The sequence below is a fragment of the Pestalotiopsis fici genome (genome assembly GCF_000516985.1).
Source record: "Pestalotiopsis fici W106-1 unplaced genomic scaffold PFICI_Scf_8, whole genome shotgun sequence".
Lineage (NCBI taxonomy): Eukaryota > Fungi > Ascomycota > Sordariomycetes > Amphisphaeriales > Sporocadaceae > Pestalotiopsis > Pestalotiopsis fici.
Window position 1 is genome coordinate 1,399,600 of NW_006917098.1, and position 18,618 is coordinate 1,418,217.

The 18,618-nt window shown below is 50.1% G+C and overlaps 6 protein-coding genes across 6 annotated transcripts; 1 reads left to right on the forward strand and 5 right to left on the reverse strand.

Moving 5' to 3' along the window:
- Positions 1-362: 362 nt before the first annotated feature.
- PFICI_11108 (uncharacterized protein) lies at positions 363-659 on the reverse strand (the record flags this gene model as incomplete). Its single annotated transcript, XM_007839689.1, has 1 exon — positions 363-659. The coding sequence occupies one exon, from the start codon at positions 657-659 to the stop codon at positions 363-365; it is 297 nt and encodes a 98-aa protein (XP_007837880.1).
- A 477-nt stretch (positions 660-1,136) lies between these two features.
- PFICI_11109 (uncharacterized protein) lies at positions 1,137-3,323 on the reverse strand (the record flags this gene model as incomplete). Its single annotated transcript, XM_007839690.1, has 1 exon — positions 1,137-3,323. One exon carries the CDS (start codon positions 3,321-3,323, stop codon positions 1,137-1,139), a length of 2,187 nt encoding a protein of 728 aa, XP_007837881.1.
- Positions 3,324-5,994: 2,671 nt separating this feature from the next.
- On the reverse strand, positions 5,995-7,417 carry PFICI_11110 (Ornithine decarboxylase; the record flags this gene model as incomplete). The annotated part of the gene is made up of 2 exons (XM_007839691.1): positions 5,995-7,061; positions 7,132-7,417. The coding sequence occupies 2 exons, from the start codon at positions 7,415-7,417 to the stop codon at positions 5,995-5,997; spliced, it is 1,353 nt and encodes a 450-aa protein (XP_007837882.1).
- Positions 7,418-10,480: 3,063 nt separating this feature from the next.
- PFICI_11111 (Mitochondrial presequence protease) lies at positions 10,481-13,549 on the reverse strand (the record flags this gene model as incomplete). The annotated part of the gene is made up of 1 exon (XM_007839692.1): positions 10,481-13,549. The coding sequence occupies one exon, from the start codon at positions 13,547-13,549 to the stop codon at positions 10,481-10,483; it is 3,069 nt and encodes a 1,022-aa protein (XP_007837883.1).
- Positions 13,550-14,721: 1,172 nt separating this feature from the next.
- On the forward strand, positions 14,722-16,433 carry PFICI_11112 (uncharacterized protein; the record flags this gene model as incomplete). Its single annotated transcript, XM_007839693.1, has 2 exons — positions 14,722-14,986; positions 15,139-16,433. The coding sequence occupies 2 exons, from the start codon at positions 14,722-14,724 to the stop codon at positions 16,431-16,433; spliced, it is 1,560 nt and encodes a 519-aa protein (XP_007837884.1).
- A 363-nt stretch (positions 16,434-16,796) lies between these two features.
- On the reverse strand, positions 16,797-18,104 carry PFICI_11113 (uncharacterized protein; the record flags this gene model as incomplete). The annotated part of the gene is made up of 1 exon (XM_007839694.1): positions 16,797-18,104. One exon carries the CDS (start codon positions 18,102-18,104, stop codon positions 16,797-16,799), a length of 1,308 nt encoding a protein of 435 aa, XP_007837885.1.
- Positions 18,105-18,618: the final 514 nt, after the last annotated feature.

Below are 18,618 nucleotides of genomic sequence, written 5' to 3' on the forward strand. Positions count from 1 at the left end.
ATTTGTTGGGAAAATTGAACTTCATTTGAATCTATAAGGACTACGTTTGTTCCCCCCTCCTCGTTTGCTCCCAAGGGGTGGGTGACAATGGGAGAGGTTTTGCCAGACTTCTCCCCGGCTGGTATGCAAACGGCACATGGGTGGTGAGGCTCGAAATTCTTCTCAGCGTAAATGATAGCTAGGTATTTATTCAACGTGTGCCTCAAATACACCTCCGTAACCAAATCGAGTCATTAGTTTGCTCCCATTATTCCACTTCCGAATTTACATATTTCCCGTAGGTTCATCATGATCATGATCTGGGGGTTGAAAAGAATATCAGTCTCTGTCAATATGTAGCAGCAGGAATATCCCCCTTCAAACTAGTCATTAGGAAAACCAGGGAAAAAGGTGTACTCACGACAAACATCCATACACTTATCCCGAAGCGCGCCGGGCTGCGAGTAAATCTTGATACAGATGTTATGGCAGGTGGCCGTGAAGAGGGTCTGGATCTTGCCCGACAGCAGCTCGGCGTCCACTTCCGGTTCAATGGCGGCGTCGACCTTGACGTCGCCCGTGAGCTTGCGTGGGATTACCACCGAGTCCACCACCATGGGAGAGGTGGGGAGCGCGGCGACGGCTGTAGCTAGGACTGTGAGGGCGTGGATGGCGCGCATGGCTGGTCTGTATGTTATTTTCGGCAAGTTGTGATCTCCTACAGACGAGATCTAGTGATGGGCTCGATTGACGTTGAACTGGTTGTCTGCTCCGAGGTAGTTACTGGGGTCTCATTGAGGAAGTATGCCTGTTGGTGAACAAAGAGCATAGGTTGCCACTCCGGTTCGGGTATAGAGCTTGACAGGTTTATCACTGTGTGGAAAGGCTTGCCAATCTCATTGTTTGATAATATCAATGACGAGACGAATCGAGTCATGATGTCGAATAAATATTGGAGAGAATGAATCCTTAGAGTTGATTGCGGAATGCAGAACATGGTCGCTTCACTTCTGTCATTGAATACAAAACACCATAGATCTTTGAAACATCTATTCTCATATGTGGCCATGTCTATATTGTCTCATGGGTCCTCTCCAATCATCCCATTGACATCTAATCCAATATTAACATATACACACAGCATACCAAGTTTCATATCACCACTCGTCGCCCCAGGAGTCACCCGAGTAGTCAATAACCGCTCTGGGCCATTCCCTGTCGCTCAGCATCGAGACCGCATCCGTGTCATGCTTTGAGTCGGCAACCGTGTAGATGGGAGCCACTTCCACGTTAGTATCGACTTTCTTGGCAGTCGCCTGCTGTGAACATGGCACCTTTTCGGAGTGACCATCTGTCACATAACTGACTAGTCCATGATCTTTGTCCTCATGTGTCTGATTTTCTTCTACTGCGACACTGTGGGAGCTGCTGTTCGCTTGAGTCCCATTGACGACTTGAGAATGTGCCAATTTTGGCGTGTGATGAACTGAAAGCATCGAGACAGTGGGTGACGATACCTCGCTGGGAAGCGTAGAGGTAGGACGAGATATGTCGAATACTTCTTGAGCTGATGAATCGGAATGTGCAAGCCCTTGAATCGGATAGTTGACACCAACAGTGGCTGGTAGCTCTGCTAGTTGTCCTGAATGAGTTTGGCTTTTGCTCCAGCTATTTGGCTCAGGCACGGTCGTAGAATAATTTGGATCTCGCCTGGATTGATCAGGGGTAGTCGTAGATGGCCTCGGTGGCATCATATCACCATGAAGCTCAGAGACGTATTGTAAAGTGCTCGGTCCAGGCGCAGTAGTTTGCCCGACGGACAGCCTTTCGAATCCAAACGATGCAGACTTTTGGTCTATAAGCATGGACACGGGACGACGCTGATAGATCTTCTCAGTACTAAAGCTCGCTCTGTGTGGCTGCGCTTCGAGTGATTCTGCGCGAGGGCGATTTTCCGGCCGTGCTGGATGGAGAGGATGCGAATGGTGACCATTCACCATTTTACGACCGGCTGGTTTTAAAACGGATGGCACATGTGTCATTGCTGGGTTGGGCGGGTTTGCTGTGTGAGGCTGTGCTTCGGCTTGTATACTGCCGTGCCGGGCATTTGTGCCCGGGATTGGGACATGATATTTCGAAGCGATCCCCCGAGCCGGCCTCAGAATTGAAGGAATCGGGGAACGAAGAGGACCTTTGGCCACTGTATCACTCTTTAGTGTTGTTGAGGTTTTCGGTACCGCGGCCGGTGTCAAGACAGTAGGATGTCTTTGGACGCTGGTAGAAGAAGAAGGCACTGTCGCGGGAACAGAATGTCGTTTTGGGCCCGTATTTGTGAGTTCACTATTTCGTGATTGAGAGATATTTGTCCCAGGTATGTTGGCTGCAGATGACTTCAAGGATAATGGTCTGGGGTAGTCAGCATCCACATCCATCCGAGCCGCGGGTTTCCATGCTTTGATATCGTTTGTCAGACCTGCTGGAGCACCAGAATCATATAATTGAGATCTTTGTTGTGAACCTGGGGGATCCGATGGATTAGCCTGCAACGCTCCAGGGGACGTTTTTCCTGTATTAGCTTGCTGTGCTTTCATGGGCATCTCTTCGTTTGGAAGCTCTGCTGGCGTATAAGGGTTGACGTGCGTTCCGAAAAAGCCTGGTATGCTTGAAGCTCCATCCATCTCTATGGGAGCCAGCTCATCAGCGCATTTGACGGTATCACTACTGGCGAGCTCTGCCACTTTTCCGACGGGCGAGGATGGTGTTGGATTTATCATATGAGCTGGAGTAGTAGCAGGTAGCTCCTGGTATATGGGCTGCCCATCCAGCATGTGGACATCATTTTCTTCTTCAACAACAGCACTGACGGAACCACTTTCGTCATCCGTTCTAAGTTCACCTGCCTTGGGCGAAGAGCCGTCAGCAAGCACCGCAGGAGCTGCTGCCGTCGGCGTTGCCGTCAGTGATGGTACTGTCGAAGATGTTCGGCTTGTTGGCCCCGTATCCTTTGACTCGCTTGTGGCTGGTGCTTCCAACTCCGGAGAGGTACTGAAATCGTCATGCCAGGCCAAGGGATCAAAATAGCCAGTCGCACTCATGCCACCTACGACTTCTGTTGGACCCTGAGTCTGGGGACTGTCTGAGGAGCCGCGCTTCTTGACCTGTCGATCGCTTGCTAAGCGCTCCTCGGGCGCAAGGCCAAAGGACTCGGAACCTGCTCCGATATGCTCTGGAAATTCATCGCCGGCTTTTGGAAAGGTGTACTGTGTCAAACCGGTCGACTTGTACCGGTAGAACCAACGTGACCCATCGTAGTCGGCCTCCCACCCTGGAGCAAGGCTCGTCATTGCGTTGGCGACAAAGACACTAAAATGGGGATTCGAGTAAGAAAGCGACCAAGATCCAGCGCAGTATAGAAAACCAAGAGCTTGAAGGTCGATTTCGTGTGCAGCAACCTCTGTCAGAGTGAATGGCTCATTGATGGACTCGCCAAATGCCTGGCATCTCAGTCGTCACATGGACTAGATCAGGAATACCTATCGCAGGTATGCGACTGGTACAGAGCCGACAGCGACTTGGAGACCATCAACAATCCTGATGCTCTTGTCGAAAACTATTGATGTCGATTTGCGCGTAAACGTTATGTTGAAGAGAGAACCACAAAGACGTGTCAGCACAGCAAACAAGCTGAATGAAGCTAACCTAGGAGGTTTCAGCCCCCTCCTCTCTCCCCCTCTGCTATTTTCAATCAGCTTGTTTACTGGCTTCTACCAGAAAACGCCGGGCTGCCCCCATCGTACATGCCAACAGGCGATCAGCACGCCAAGTGTCACCCCGGCTGGGTATAGTGTGCGAGAGCTGAAAGCAAGGGTCCTGCGAGCTGATGTTCTGACATGTCGCCAAGACTTCAGGGACCTACACCTTCAATTATTTTAAGATCAGTATTAAAGGTTCATGACTATATAAGAGACGCGCGGTCAATTGTATTACTACCTACTGAAGACGTGCCTTGCTCAGAAGTCAAAGTCAATCGTGTTAGTTGAGAAGACCGGACTAATTTGCATTCGGCCTGAACTGTCAGTACCAGACACTAAGTAGAGCTTGGGCGGCGATGGGTCGTAATTGAGACTGACCCAAAATTCAAAAGTTCATGCAGGTAAATTTGTTCAGTCGGGAGCATTTCTTGTCGAATTTGACAAGATTCAAGTGCCAAGGCAAGAGTTGTTCCATATTGAGATCAGTGAGCTGCGTTCTATAACGACGGGCAAAAGTCCTTGGAAAAACAGAGATAGATGTATCAACATGCTGCATCAACTCCGAGAACAGGGCATTTGTCTGCTAAAATAGTCTAAAAATAAAGATCTGCACCGGACTCATGATCGGCACTCACCCTGTTCGTCTAGTCAACAGTCGCGAACTCTAATGCCCCAACTTTTAAAACATTACTTGACCTCGTTCTATTATTAAAGAAACGGGTGTACACTTGAAAATCCCCTTTACAGATACACATAGACACCTCCCAACTGCCATATAAATGACTATAAAAGTAACCTATACATGCGATAATCTCTAGCAATTGAGCAAAGTTCTGATGCGATATCTGTCTATTTACAGATCTGTGGCCTAGCAACAGCTTCGTCACACGAGATTGACCAGATTCGATTATGACTGTACTAAGCATTGTGGCCTGGTTAAAAGAAAAAGTTACCTATACATGTAAGCAGATATCTCAATTCTACACATGGAACCGACGGCCTTTGGCATAATGTATTGAAGTACAAGTCGAGAAAACAAGTATTTGCTCTTGAATGAGATACAGCAGCAACGTGCTTGACTTGTTGCAAGTCAACTAGACAAAGACGCCAGCACCGCAAAGTATAACGTCGCGACACAAAGGCATTTCATAACTAGTAAACTCGTCTTCGAAATCGTTCCGGCTGCCAGCGCTGACACTTGATTAGGGAAGAATAACAAGGTAAGATATCGAGGGGTCATGATGAAGTCGGGGATATCCCCGAGTTAATGCAAGTTTTCAGAAGCCAAGAGTAAGATATTAGAACAGTCTTAAAGGGGAGTACTGTACGATTCATAGGCGTCCTTTGCCCTCAGGTCATTACATAAAAGAGGCTAAAGCCTTCATTCTGTCGACTTAATCGCGCCTTCAGATCAGCTCGACTATGTCCAGATATCTTATATCAAGGAGAATGCCCACTGCCTCGCGTACTTTTGTTCAGAGTTTCTTCACTTTTTATTCTTTAAACGTTTTTCTGCTGTCGTTTTTCTTTTATCCCCTTGCTACATTTTTCTCAAGCAACCATATGACGTAGTGCTGTTATTTTTTGGTATCTTGGTGAGATTGTGTTGGGGGTGTGAAGAAAAAGGACATTAGGTATTAAAGAGAGGTATGAGCTATCTTCAAACCGTATTCGAGATTCTGAAACCGGAGATTTTGAATTGTTCCAATGCTAACAAGGGGAGTGAACACCATAATTGCGGTCGCATACTTGAATCGTGTAGCATAAGAACATGTATCAATGGGTATAGACACGCTCAAAAAAAAAAAAAATGAAAGGAGAAAAAAACCTGATTGATGCCATGACAGCGTGAAAGACTGGGTATTGGCTCAAAGAAATAAAAAACACAAAGCAGATTGTCAGAATAGAAGGAAAACGTGGGGCGAAGAGCACAGAAAACATACAGTCAAGCAAGAGGCGCAATCACACCTCAATGGATGTAGCATGGAATTGTGGCGTTGCATAGATGAAATTGGACGAGCAACTGGACGAGCAAACATTGAGACAATACATCTTTCATCACACCAACGAGAAGTCATGATATGCGCACTTTTTATGTCTATTCATTCAAACGAGCCTGAAGGCATATAAGATAAAATTTGACCAAGGAGACACTCCACCATCTGCACTCCAACTCTCCCGGTTGCAAAGAAAATAACTCGACTCAAACACACAAATTGATCTGTCCCACCGACATCTTTTACCATGAATGGAATTCATGCCATTACATGTTCATCAGAGCCCGAGCACCGGGCTCACTGCATACGTAGATGACATCGTGGGCGTCAGAGAAGCCGTTGAATCGAGTAGCCGAGCACTTGGTGTAGGCACCCATGTTTTCAAAGTAGAACCAGTCACCAACGTCAAGCTCATGATCAAAGCGGATGCTCTCAGTGATGCGATCAATGCCGTCACAAGTAGGACCCCAGATGGAGTACTCGAGACCCTCCCCAGCGCCCTCGGGGTAGGACTCAGCCAAAGAGGTGTCGTAGAGAGTCTGGCGACCAGTGCGAAGGACCTTGGCAACGGGGTGCTGGTGGTCAAACATGATGCTGCTGAAATTGCCGTAGAGTCCATCGTTGATGTATGCCATGTAGCTGGCCTCGCCGGTGGCAGGGTTCATGATGGTGCGGCGCGCAATGATGTTGCAGGCAATGGTGAAAGCAGTGGAGACGTAGTATCGACCGGGCTCCGCAATGATGTTGACGGTGGGAGGAAAGTATTCGTCCAAAGCCTCGCGGAGGACGTGGGCCATGGCCTCAAAGGTCTCGCCACAGAAGCCACCGCCGACATCGAGGGTCTTCAGATCGTACCCAAAAGTGGCGGCCTGCTTAAAGACGTGGGCAGCGTCCTGCACAGCCTTGAGGAAGGCGAGCGGGTCCGAAGCACCGGAGCCGACGTGGAAGCTCACGCCTACAACGTTCAGACCAAGATCTCTAGCTAGTGCCAGCAGCTCCTCAGTGGAGTCAAGGGAAGCTCCGAACTTCAAGCTAAGGCGGCACAAGCTGGATGAGTCATCGGTCAAGATGCGCAAGTAGAGCTCAGCGCCAGGGTAGAGCTTGGCAATCTTGCGCAACTCATCGGCATTGTCAAAGGTCATTTGCTTGACTCCTTGGTTGGCGACATAGCGCACGTACGAGTTGGTCTTGCACGGCTGGGCGTAGATGATGCGGGAGGGATCAACGCCCAAGTCCAAGACTTGTTCAATTTCGGATTTGGAAGCGCAATCAAAGCCAGTGCCTAAACCCGCGAGAAGCTTAATGACCTGAGGGTCAGGGTTGCACTTGACGGCTGCGGGGACATGGTTAGCGTAAAAGGTTCACGGATCTGCAGGGCAGGACGGGACAGGTGAGACACGCACCATAGAAAGGCTTCACACGAGGAAGATTCTTCTTCCAACGCATGTGTTGGCGATAGACCTCGCCGAGATCGCCCACGAAGAACGTGTCTTCGTCGCCTGGATCACAGGATTCATGGTCAATGCTCTCCACGCGGCGGCGGAGAGCATCCCCAATCAAATGTTTGCCTAACAAGGCGCCATTTTGCTGAGTGTCAAAGAAGGAATTCTTTTTGACACGGTCAAAATTGTGGTTATTTTCAAATATAACCGGTGCGATGTGATCGACGGCAACTGTTGCCATAACCATATCCCTCACTGTTGGATGGTTGGGACGAGGGAAAAGGGGGCTGGCGGTTGGTATACGTTCGGTCGACAGTCAGAGGTGACGACTCTGGTGGAATTATATATTCAAGGCAAGGGTGTTATTCCTTAGCCTAGATGAAAGAAAAGATGGATACCAGAATGTACACTCTGATGTTAAGGGGGTCGAAAACGGTAGCTTCCTGATCCCGAAGCGATCTGACGAGGTCTCCTCGACTCCCCCTCGGTAAGAGGAAGAGACTCCGAAGTCGTCCTATGCGGCAGCTGGTAGTTTGGAGAGAATGGGGGATTCTGATCCGAAGAAGAATCGAGCACGAGGGGAGCTTGGTGCTGCTTAGGAGACCTCAGCAGCGGGTGGCGGTCGGGAGTTGATGATGTGGAAGGTTTGCCGAAGGCTGAAATCTTGGTCAGAGACGAAGTTCACGGCCGCTGGAGCCGTAGTAGCGATGGTGCCTTTGACAGACCAAAGGCAGTCTGGCGGTAGATTTTCTCAAATCGGAGGGGTGAACTCTGCGGGGGAGAGTTCCTCTGGTCAGCGGTGGATTGTGCAAAACGGCAAGTGTGAAAATGCCTCGGTGGCCTGCAGCTCAGGTGCTTCTGGATAGTGGTTGTTGAAGTTGGAACGAAACGACTCGAAAGTAGTTTTGGAAACAATTTGGGAGGAGAGAAACTTGGGGGGTCGGGGCGATGGAGTAGGTGGTGGTAGTCAAGTTGTGTGTTAGGGAAAATCCAAAATTCCCAATGGTGGGGCAAAAAATCTGGGGCGCTTATGGTGTTGAACTCACGATTTTTAGATGACGTACCGAAATAGTCGAAGCGTTGTTGTTAGGAGGAAAGGTAACGCCCTACGGCAGTTGTAGGACCTTTTTGCTTCTCGTTTTCCCTTTCACTATGCGTGTTGAGAATGGAGAGAGAGGCGCAGCACCCTGTCCAGTGGTGAGGAGGCCTCAGATAGGTGCTGAGTGATTTTTTTGTGCCTGACTTTTTGGAGTCTTGAATGAGACCAGGGCTAAGAGAAAAGACGTCGACCGTTTTTAGAGATGACAGCGGAACGGGATATGAATTGGTGTTGTTGATCTTGGGGCCTTACACAGTATGTACACTACGTTAAAACAAGGACACAAAAAATATGTCAATACTACTACTACTACTAGCGCGCGCGGGGGACGTGCTTCCTCCTGTAGGTCTCCAGAAGCAGCTGATTCTGGCCCTGACCTTGACCATGGAGGGGGGAGAAAATTTCGTTCACGCCCGGCGTGACTGACATGATGACTGATCTGGGCCTCGGGCATTGGGCTAACAACTCTACTTTACTGGGGCCAAAATGCCATTTCATCCAGACCATTGATCTTGATGACGGGCAGGGCAGGCGATCGGCCAGGGGAAAAACTCTGCTCGATCCAACCATTTTTCATGTGGTAATGCCCGTGGCTATTGGTGTGCCAGGCTCCAGGCTCAAGCATCTATGTATCTCCCGCACACCTCCTTCAGTGCTTCCAATGGCACGCTTCCTAGTGGCCACACTCCACTGTCGGAGCTGTAAGTCCAGGTAATAATAATAGCCAGGCTTGTGTCATTGGCTATTGAGGTACATATTCCATATGGTATGTGACATGTCTCATCCGAAAAAAGCTCCAAAGAAACAACGTTCCCTCCTCGGAACTGCATTTTGCTGCAGGTGCAGGCAAGCCAACAAATATGTAGTACATCGAAGCCTGCATCAGATCGCCCGATGTTGCAGCCGCGGCTACACTACATCTATGGATAGTACCAACATGTTTGCTGTCTACATACTTTGTACATACCTATGCACTATACACATAGTGGTCGTTGGTCTGCTAAACTTGTATGGAATTGAATTATGTACTACATAATGTACATGGCCCCATTCGCTTGCACCATACCAAAATGGCACTTTCCAAGTTTTTCTCCCTCAGGGGGTCAAAGACATCTGTTGACCGCAATTTGGAACCTTTAACAGCGCTCTAGAGTCTATCTGGCATCTCCAACAAGCCGCATGGAGCGCCGGCGCCAAGCCATTGACTCCTCCCCAAGAGTCTGTGGGAATGTCATTTGTGCAATTCTGCATTTGCATTTATTAATACTAAACAAAGTACCGTATCCTCAACCGTGCGTGAGATGTTTTTGTCGTTATGAATCTACTCTTACTGGGCTGTTCGCCTCCCTGTAATTCTATATGAACCGCAAGTATATCGAGGCCTCCTTTTAGCGATGGGACTTGTGTGTGTGTACGTACTGGACAACGATGCATCCTGAATCAATAGCACACACCATACCTGCCATGCAGCAGCTGTCCTGAAAATCGCGCACAGAAGAAAAATCAAAGCCCATGCCAAAGGACCAATCGAGACCAAGTATTGCCATGGGTCCGACCTCCCGTCATGGTGGGCTTTTTCCTCTGAGCAGCAGCGGGATCGACCCCGACTATACACACGGCAAGCACGGATCCAAAACTCCAACTCCGTCTCGAGGAACATATCCATAATTTTGAAATGCCACCAACACACGTAGCGAAAGTGGGATCACCCTTCCCTCAATCAACACTTTGGGTATTCACGAGATCTCTGACCATAAGCCATGACATCTCCGCAAAGCAAGAGGCCTCACCCCGAGGATTGGCAAACACACCTATACATCATCAAAGATACTATGTACTCTGCCCTATAGTCCGGACTTCCAAAGCTCACGGAATCCGAGTCTGAAAGGACGAGCTCGACGGATCAGTTAATGTCAGACAACGGGTCTGTGTTTCCACTGACCCAGATGCCTGTCGATCAACCTCACAAGTCTATGTACGTTTGCTCTCGCGTTGCTCTTGTGACCTCCAAGCTATGATGAAAGCATGAAGGCGTATCGGTATCTGAACGCTGGCTACAATAGTGTACACGCTGAATGAAGAAGAGTGCCGGCTCGTGCTCATGGGAGCTGGCTATTGAAAGTCTCTATTAGAGGTGGGTATCCTGCACAATATCTTACAAAAAGTGTACATTGTATATACATCTCGTCCCGAGGCGTGTTGGTCGATTTTTTAGTCAACCTCATCGGCGGCAGAGGCACTGCCACTCACGTTCATTTCACGAACGCTCCACGAGTCATCAACCCACTCCTTGCGCTCTCCTAGGAAAGCGATTCTCTCCTGGCCCTTCTCAATAGCTTCAACAATGTACTTTTGCGCGACATTGCGGATTTGTTCCTTGCTCACATCAAGCATTTGTTCTCGGCGCCTCTGCTTCATTTCATCGCTGAGGCCGTGCCTGAAGCGGTCCATACCCTCCGTGTTGATAGACTTGGGAGCATCAATGTTCTTGAAGAGGGAAATCTTTGCCTCTTCCAGGTCCTGGTCTGCGAACTTCTTGTCCACCGCCCATCGGCCAGCATTGCGCATGATGTTTAGCGTGTTTTGAGGGTTGGGATCTCGGTACGAGTAAAAGCCAAAGAGACCGTCCAAGCCCTTCATATAGGCGCCGCCTCCATAGGCACCACCCTTTTCACGAATCTCATGGTGCAGGTGCTTGTTTGTCAGGAGCTGCGACAAGACTTGGAGTGGTGCGCCATGTTCGTGTGTGTACGAGACTGTCGGAATCGCAAAACCTCCATAGTAAACTTGGTATGGAAGAGGATAGAAGGCCTTGATATCCCGAGGCAAAGCTGATGGCTGAGAATCGGGGAATTTCAATGCTTCCGATGGACGTGCTGACATGAAACTGGCTAGGGCGTTCGAATTTGCTGCGACACTGTCTGCACCACAGGTCAAAGCGACGCGCATATTGGAGCCAGCCAGCGCAAACTGCTGGATCTGCTTCAATTTGCTAATGACATCCTCGTATCTGTCCGTCTCTGGGCGCCCGGCCAACTCTGCTGTAAGTTTGACCTGGGTCAGACCGGATACTTGCTCGCCTAACCAAGCATCACGCGTAAGACCCGCTTCAGCGGCTTTATACGCGTAGGAATGGCCAGAAGAGGCGATGGCGCTAACAACTCCATCCGATGAAGCTTCTAGCAGCTGTCTGATCTGCTTGGGCGCTTCAGGACTGTCAAAGTTGGTCTCCAAAATCAGTTTTTGAAGCAGGTTGTACATCTCGGGAACATTTCTGTCCAGCGCCATTCCGTACAAACTAATTCCTTCTGTGGCCTGACGAAAGTCCGTTGGCGAGGACGTGCTATGGTATCCCACAGAGATGCCACCAGTCTTGAGCTTGATGAGATCTTCAATCTGTTCCATTGTAAGATCCTTGGTTCCCAACCTCATGATCGAATCCGTGAACAGTGGAATCAGAACTCGAAGCTCATCAGGCAAGTTCTCAAGGGTATTAATAGCTCGGAAGTAGGTGAGACCGTTTGTGGGAGCCTCGCGCCACTGGATGTTGGTCGAGTGTGCGACTTCATCCCTGACCGAAACAGTCTCCTTTTGCCTCGGAATATCCCGAACATAGACTGTTGGAAGGCAACTCAGGTCTTCCGTGTTCGTCTTTCCCTGCTCCTCGAGAAGTTCCAGCTCGCGCTGCTCAAAAAACTTGCGAGCGTCCGTCTCGCTTCCAGCTTCTTGAGTCGCTTCCATGATCTTGGCAGCAAGGCGTTCGTCTTCCTCCTTGGCGACATCTGCGCCGTAGGTTTGGGACGGCGCCATTGTAAAGGTCATTGTGTTATCGTTCAGAAGATATTTATCCATGAGCCCTTCAAGATATCCACCTTTGGCCATGTTTGCCTCGAAAGCGTCGATAACTTCGTTCCAGGCGAGGGAGTCTAGTGGATCCGTTCCCCTGAACCAAGGTGACTTGATTCGATGAACAAGTCCCATGCCAAAGCTGGCAGTTTTGTGCTTCAGTGAAAGCTCCAACTGGTGCATGTAGCCATCAATCTTGGACCGGTCGAACCCCTTCTGCCGTACGTCTTGCAGAATCTTCTGCACTTCAGGCTTGATCTTCTCCACGTCACTTTCCTGCACTCCTGTCAAACCAACAGAGAAAATGCCTGTCGCAGTGTGGGAGTCGTAGCCACTATTTGGGCTGTAATCAGTACCAAGACCCGACTCGATCAAACCTCTGTAGAGGGGCGATCCGTAGCCGTCAGTGAGCAGATTTGCTAGAATAGACATGCCGAAAGACTCGACAATATCACTTGTGTCTCCAGTGATCCAAGAGACGGAAGTCTTGTACTGCTTGTCGGGATCCGCGAGGGGATCAACAGGACCAAACAGAGTGACATTACGAGGTCCGCCGCTCAAGTCGATGGGTCTCTTGGTATCAATGTCCGCCTCAATCTTTTCAAACGCAGCGAGTTGAGCGTCGATTTCCCTCAAATGGTCGGCCAGAGGCATATCGCCATAGGTCAGCAGCTTGGCATTACTCGGGTGGTAGTGGTCGGCGTGGTATTTCTTGAGCTGCTCATAAGTGAGATCGGTAATCTTTTGAGGATCGCCGCCAGAATTGTTGATGTCAGGGAAGATGTGGTCTTGGAAGCGAATGTAGAATAGGTAGCCTGCATCGGACATTTGACCCTTCATCTCATTGTACACCACTCCCTTGAAGACCAACTTGCTGTCTTCGGGCTTTGCATCGCCAGCTTGTTCCGCCGCTCGTGGATTCTCGGGACCAATGCGCCAGCCCTCCTGGGTAAAGTCGGTCTTCTTCAGCAAAGGATTCAATGTCGCATCGAGGTAGACGGACATGAGGTTCTGGTAATCCTGCTCGTTGGTTGTCGCAAACGGGTAGAAGGTATGATCCGTGGATGTCATGGCATTCATGTAGTTTGACAGACTGCGCGGCAACATCTTGAAGAAGGGATCCCGAATGGGATATTTTTCGCTGCCGCAGAGGGTGGTGTGCTCGAGGATATGCGGGACGCCGGTGTCATCCGGGGGATTCGTCTTGAAACCAATGGAGAAAACATTGTTGCTATCATCGCGGGCAATGTGCAGATAATCGGCTCCTGTCTTGTCATGTTTCAAATGAAGAGCAGTCAACTCGAGCTCTGGGACGTGTTTTGTCCTAAGCAGAGTGAAGCCATGTACTTTCTCGCCAGGCTTTGGATATTGGGAAAGCTCTGTTACGGCTTTCTTCGCCGCCCCCTTGGCAGCATTCGCCGCATTTCGCAGCATCTTGTCTGATATTAAGGAACGTCAAAGTTAAAAGAATATAGTACAAGCAAGAAAAGAGAACTGGCGATGAAAGAAAAAGCTGGTCCTGGGAGGATTTCCGTGCTCAGATGCGGCAGTTGTACAGGGAAGTTTGGAAAAATTCCGTACTCGGCCAACGGCGGCAACGGGCAAGGGACCAGGCCAGTGTCGCGTGGGATGACGCACCGATAGAGCTTATCAGAGGCGCTTTTGGTTAGTTGAATACCCACGTCTGACAAATCAGGCGAGGACGACACGCTGTGGTCAAAATATTGCATTGACAGCCCATGTCCGTTCACGTGCAGTATCAAGTCGTCCACTTTATTGGAAAATGGTGATACAATTGAGATGCAACTATCGTGGAATGGATTAATGGATTCCTACCAAACATGCCCATCAAGGTACACAGATTAGCATCGAGTCCGGATCTTGGTGCATAAGAGATGAGAGAATAAGAAGGCTGGACCCCGATATTAGAACAAAACGCCCCCATAACCCAATAAGTGGCAGACAGGCCAAACTATCCACTGCGCCGGGCCCCGGGACTCTCAGCTCTGGGGTCGCGCAAAACGACAGGCTGCAATCTGATTTGAGGCCTTTTGACGGTTTAAGTGCACACGCGATTGAATGGGGAAAACCAATGCACTGACCAGGCAATCTTGAAAGGCGCTAAGCACTTCACGACCTGGCCTAACCCAGTGGACGACAAAGTCTGCTTGCCATCATTGATTTGCTCTAATTCGATTCGACCTGCATACAACATAAACCACCTGGACGGGCTGACACTCGATGTGGTAGCAACCGACTTGTCACACAACTGGAAAACCCGCACAAGACCTCTACCGTCCATCTCAAGCCCCAAGGCTCATTCATAGGATTTCGTCTATTCTTCCTTCTTGGCGCCCACATGTACTAGACCAGCATCGCTTGCCAGTATTCATTCAATCCCACCAACGCCCACGGTCCGTCCTTATGAATGCGCTTCCGTACGTCGTCCCAACAACTGCACCTCTTTCCACCATGCATGCACGAGACCTCCCTCCCTCCCTCTCTTTCGTCGCCCATGAACCGCCTTTTTCTTGAACAAGAGCCTTGCGGACTGATTGACCTCACAGTCACGGCCACGGGACAGCCATCCGACCCCTCTAGTGACGATGGCGACGGCAAACCACTCTGGTAACTCAGCCACCCCGGCGCCGTTGGCCTCGAACCCTACCACCAACGGGGCCATCCCCTCGGATCACTATCATCACCACGACCACCGGCCTGCGCCGACGCCTGCATCCGCCGCAATTGCCAATAAAAAGGCAAAGAGCAAGAAGGCCATGGATTCTTCCGAAGCCTCCAAGCTGGTAGCAGCCCGGATCTCCCAGCTAGAGGTTGATAATGCGGCCGAGAAAGAGCAGCAAGAAGAGATTGGTAGGTGATATTTACACGAGCAAACAGCAGACGCGACGGGCACACATCGGATATTACGGATTCGACCATGGCCACGCGCGTTTGCCATGTACCTTATCGAAAGTACCTCTGGAGGGTTCACGACATCTGCTAACCATTGTATTGTCATTCAGATCGCGAGGTCAAGAAGCATAGTCGCGAGCTCCTATCTTCTACGAATAAGATGAATGACTTGGACAAGATTGATCACTTGACTAAAAAGTGTAATGAGTTATTCACTAGTATGAAGCGCTTAGAGCGGGAAAGCGCCAAGAACAAGAAGCGAGCCGACCAAGTCCAGAAGGAAAAGGACGCCAGCCGGAATGAGGCCAGCAAGCAAACCGGCCTGAAGGAGAAGCTGGAGAAATTATGTCGCGAACTGCAAAAAGACAACAACAAGCTCAAAAACGACCACCGCTCACTACAAGATCAACACGCCAAACTAAAGAGGGATGGTGATCGACGGGTAGAAGAGATTTTCAAAACCTTGGAAGGGTACCAGGAGGAGAAGGACAATCCGCGAAAGCCCGTCTTGAATGGTAAAATAGAAGACCTGTACGTGCAGAGGCAGCCGCGTCATGTGGGAACCGCACAGGTTATTGACACTGAAGTTAGGATCAAGGCGCGCTTCAAGTCCCTCATCGACCAGTACGAACTGCGCGAACTTCATTTCCATTCGCACATGCGAACCAAAGAAATCGAGGTGCAATATTACATGGCGCGATATGATCAGCAGAAAAAGGCGGCCGAAACCGAAGCAAGAAAGTCTAGCCAGCTTAATTCGCAGGTCAACACGTTCCACAAGACGGAAATGGAGCTGCGGAATCAGCTCAATGTCTATGTGGAAAAGTTTCGCCAGGTAAGCCTCCGAAACACACCTCGCGCCAAAGGGCTAGGGTTGACTTGTGCTTCCCTCCGGAAGGTTGAGGACACGCTTAATAACAGCAACGACCTGTTTCTAACGTTTCGCAAGGAGATGGAGGATATGAGCAAGAAGACAAAGACGTTGGAGAAGGAGAACGAGAGGCTCAAGAAGAAGAAGGAAGTTCTGGAATCGAATATTGCCAAACTGGTCCACGATTGCGACCAAAGGCAGAAGGAGATTGACGACCTCCACAAGCTCAATGGCAAGCTCAAGAACATCATAAAACAGATGCAGGAGCAAGGGCGCGGAATCCCTCATGGCATGCGAGGCGAAGCTGACATGGGCGAAGAGGGCGATCTCGAGGAAGAGAGCGATTATGAGGACGATGAATATGGCGAGGGCGAGGAGGAAGGTAGCGAGGGTGAGGGCGCTTACGACGATGATACCGAGGAGGAGATTCACGAACCTCCAGCTCCGCGATCGACTCCCTTTGGACCACAACCACCTCCTGTCCGCATGGCCCAGAAACCCATCACGGCCGTTCCCACCAATGGTCACGTTTGAGAAAGCCATTTTGCCATTAGTACAACAGTTGCCGTGGGTCATATGAACGAGGATCAACTGCTGCTGCACTAGAATCCTATCCACTGGATATCCAGAACTGGAAACTTTGTGGCGCTTTTGACAAGTACATAACTTTTCGACGAAAATGCCCTTGACGGTGCTAACGAATTGACCTTTTTGAAGCGATGTCTCTCTTGGTTGCCCTGTTCTTTTAGGGCATCACTGCTTTTACTTGTGTTAGTGACGATTGCTAAGCTCAAAGGTTCAAATGTCTACTGGATTTCCTGAGACGTGCTCATAATGATGTTCATTTATTTTGGCCTCGGGGTATCTTGCTCGTCTTGACTAGACTAGTCATCCTTTTTATCTAGCTCCCCCAGCCTTGCCTGTCCTTGGCTTGCCTTTTATCCGTGCAGGTCCTAGTTCGCGACGGATGTCATCCAACTGTTGCGTACCACTCGTCCATCCCTTACGGATGTACTTTTTGTTAAACGTCGAGTGCCCCTCCAAAAAGTCATCAAGCATACTGTCAAAGTCGCCCCTAACCGGACCGTCCACCGTAGAAGTGGTTGATACCGCGGAAACGGAACCCATGTCGTCAAAGTCGGCCTGGTATTCCTGCTCTAGTTTGTCGAAGCGCGCATCCAGTATGCCAAGTTGTTCTGTCCGCACGAGGGACGACGAGGTCATGGAGTAGGATGAGGCTTCAGTGAGGGCACCCTTGCGCTTCTTTCTTCGGCCACCGTTTGTTGTCGTGGTCATTATTGAGGATTGCAGGTCCGATTGTGATGGCGGTGCGCCTAGCTTGCGAGAGGTGGTTGCCTTTTGGTCCTTCTTGAAGGCCTTGAAATCTTCCATCCAGTCCACCTTGTCGGCTGCCTCTGCTGCTTCCTCGGCGCTCATGGCGGGAACGAGCTCGGGTACCTGATCGGCCTCTTCTGTTGCGACTCTGTACTCACTGCCGGGCTTTGCCGTGTCGTCCGTCTCCCAGCCCTCGTCGCCAATGTCCTCGAAATCGTACTCGTCCACCTGGGTTCCGTCTTGCGTGAGCTCCTGGAAAAAGTCGTCCTCTTCGGCATTGTCCACGTAGGCCTCGTCTTCCAGCGCCTCCAGCGCCTCTCTGATCCTGGGGTCCATATCTGGCTGGAAACCGCCAATCGCATCCGGGACATCTTGCATGTCCTGGTACGTCTGTCTGGTCAGGTTCTTGCTGGGCAGGAAATCGTCGCTGAAAAGCTCGCGCTTCTTGTCCTCCTCGGCCTGAATGTCCAGCTGCCTCAGGGCGGCCTCAAGACTCTGCTGCTTTGCCTTGCCCTTGTTGCGGTTGCTTCCCGTGCTGTCGGCCTCGATAAAGGTGACGGTGCCACCCTGAGCGCCATCGCCAAGGTCGCGCATGTGTTGCATGTAGTCGTACTCGGTGTCATCGTAGTAGATGCCATAGTTGGCGGCCTCTCCTTCGTTGGCGCGGATCTGTTCGGCGTCGACGCCCAGCTCCGAGGCCAGGTCATCGAGGTGTTTGCTCTTGGGTTGCTTGGACGAGCTGGGGGTGTTAGTCGGGTTCAGGACCATGGACGGTGCCGATTCATCGTGAATGAGGGGATCATTTTGCGGACGGTGGACCAGCGTAAAGTGCTGGGCCGTCTTTTTGTTAATCCATGACTTTTTTGGCATCTTGCCAAATTGTGAGAAGATGCACACAAAGCCTTGAGTGATGGGTGCAATGAATGAACCGATGTCCCCCTTCGAGTAAAGATAGAGGTGAAAAGTTCTTCCTAGAGGAAGAGAATTCGATGCGACGACGCTTTTACAGTTTTCCAATTCTCTTTTTAGGCGTGTTCGTTGGAGGAGCCGGAGTGGGATCTTTAGAGGGCCGCAAGGGTCCTCTTTGCCTGAACTTTTTTTCACAGGCGGTGGAATTCCTGGTGGGGGTGGCCCAGTACCCTTGCTTATCGGTTATCGTAGGGCCATTTGGTGACGCAGCGCGCGAGGGAAGCGAAAGAAAAAGTTCAGGAAAAGTTTCGCCCCGCGGAAGCCCCGCCAATTATTCAGCAGAGAGGGCAGCAAGATTATTACTGCAAATCCCAAGCAGTACCCAGAAGAGACGAGGTTTCGTTCACTCGTCACATTTTTCAGACCTTTTAAGGGTTTAACCTTTTTAACTTGGATACAACTTTATTCAAGTCAT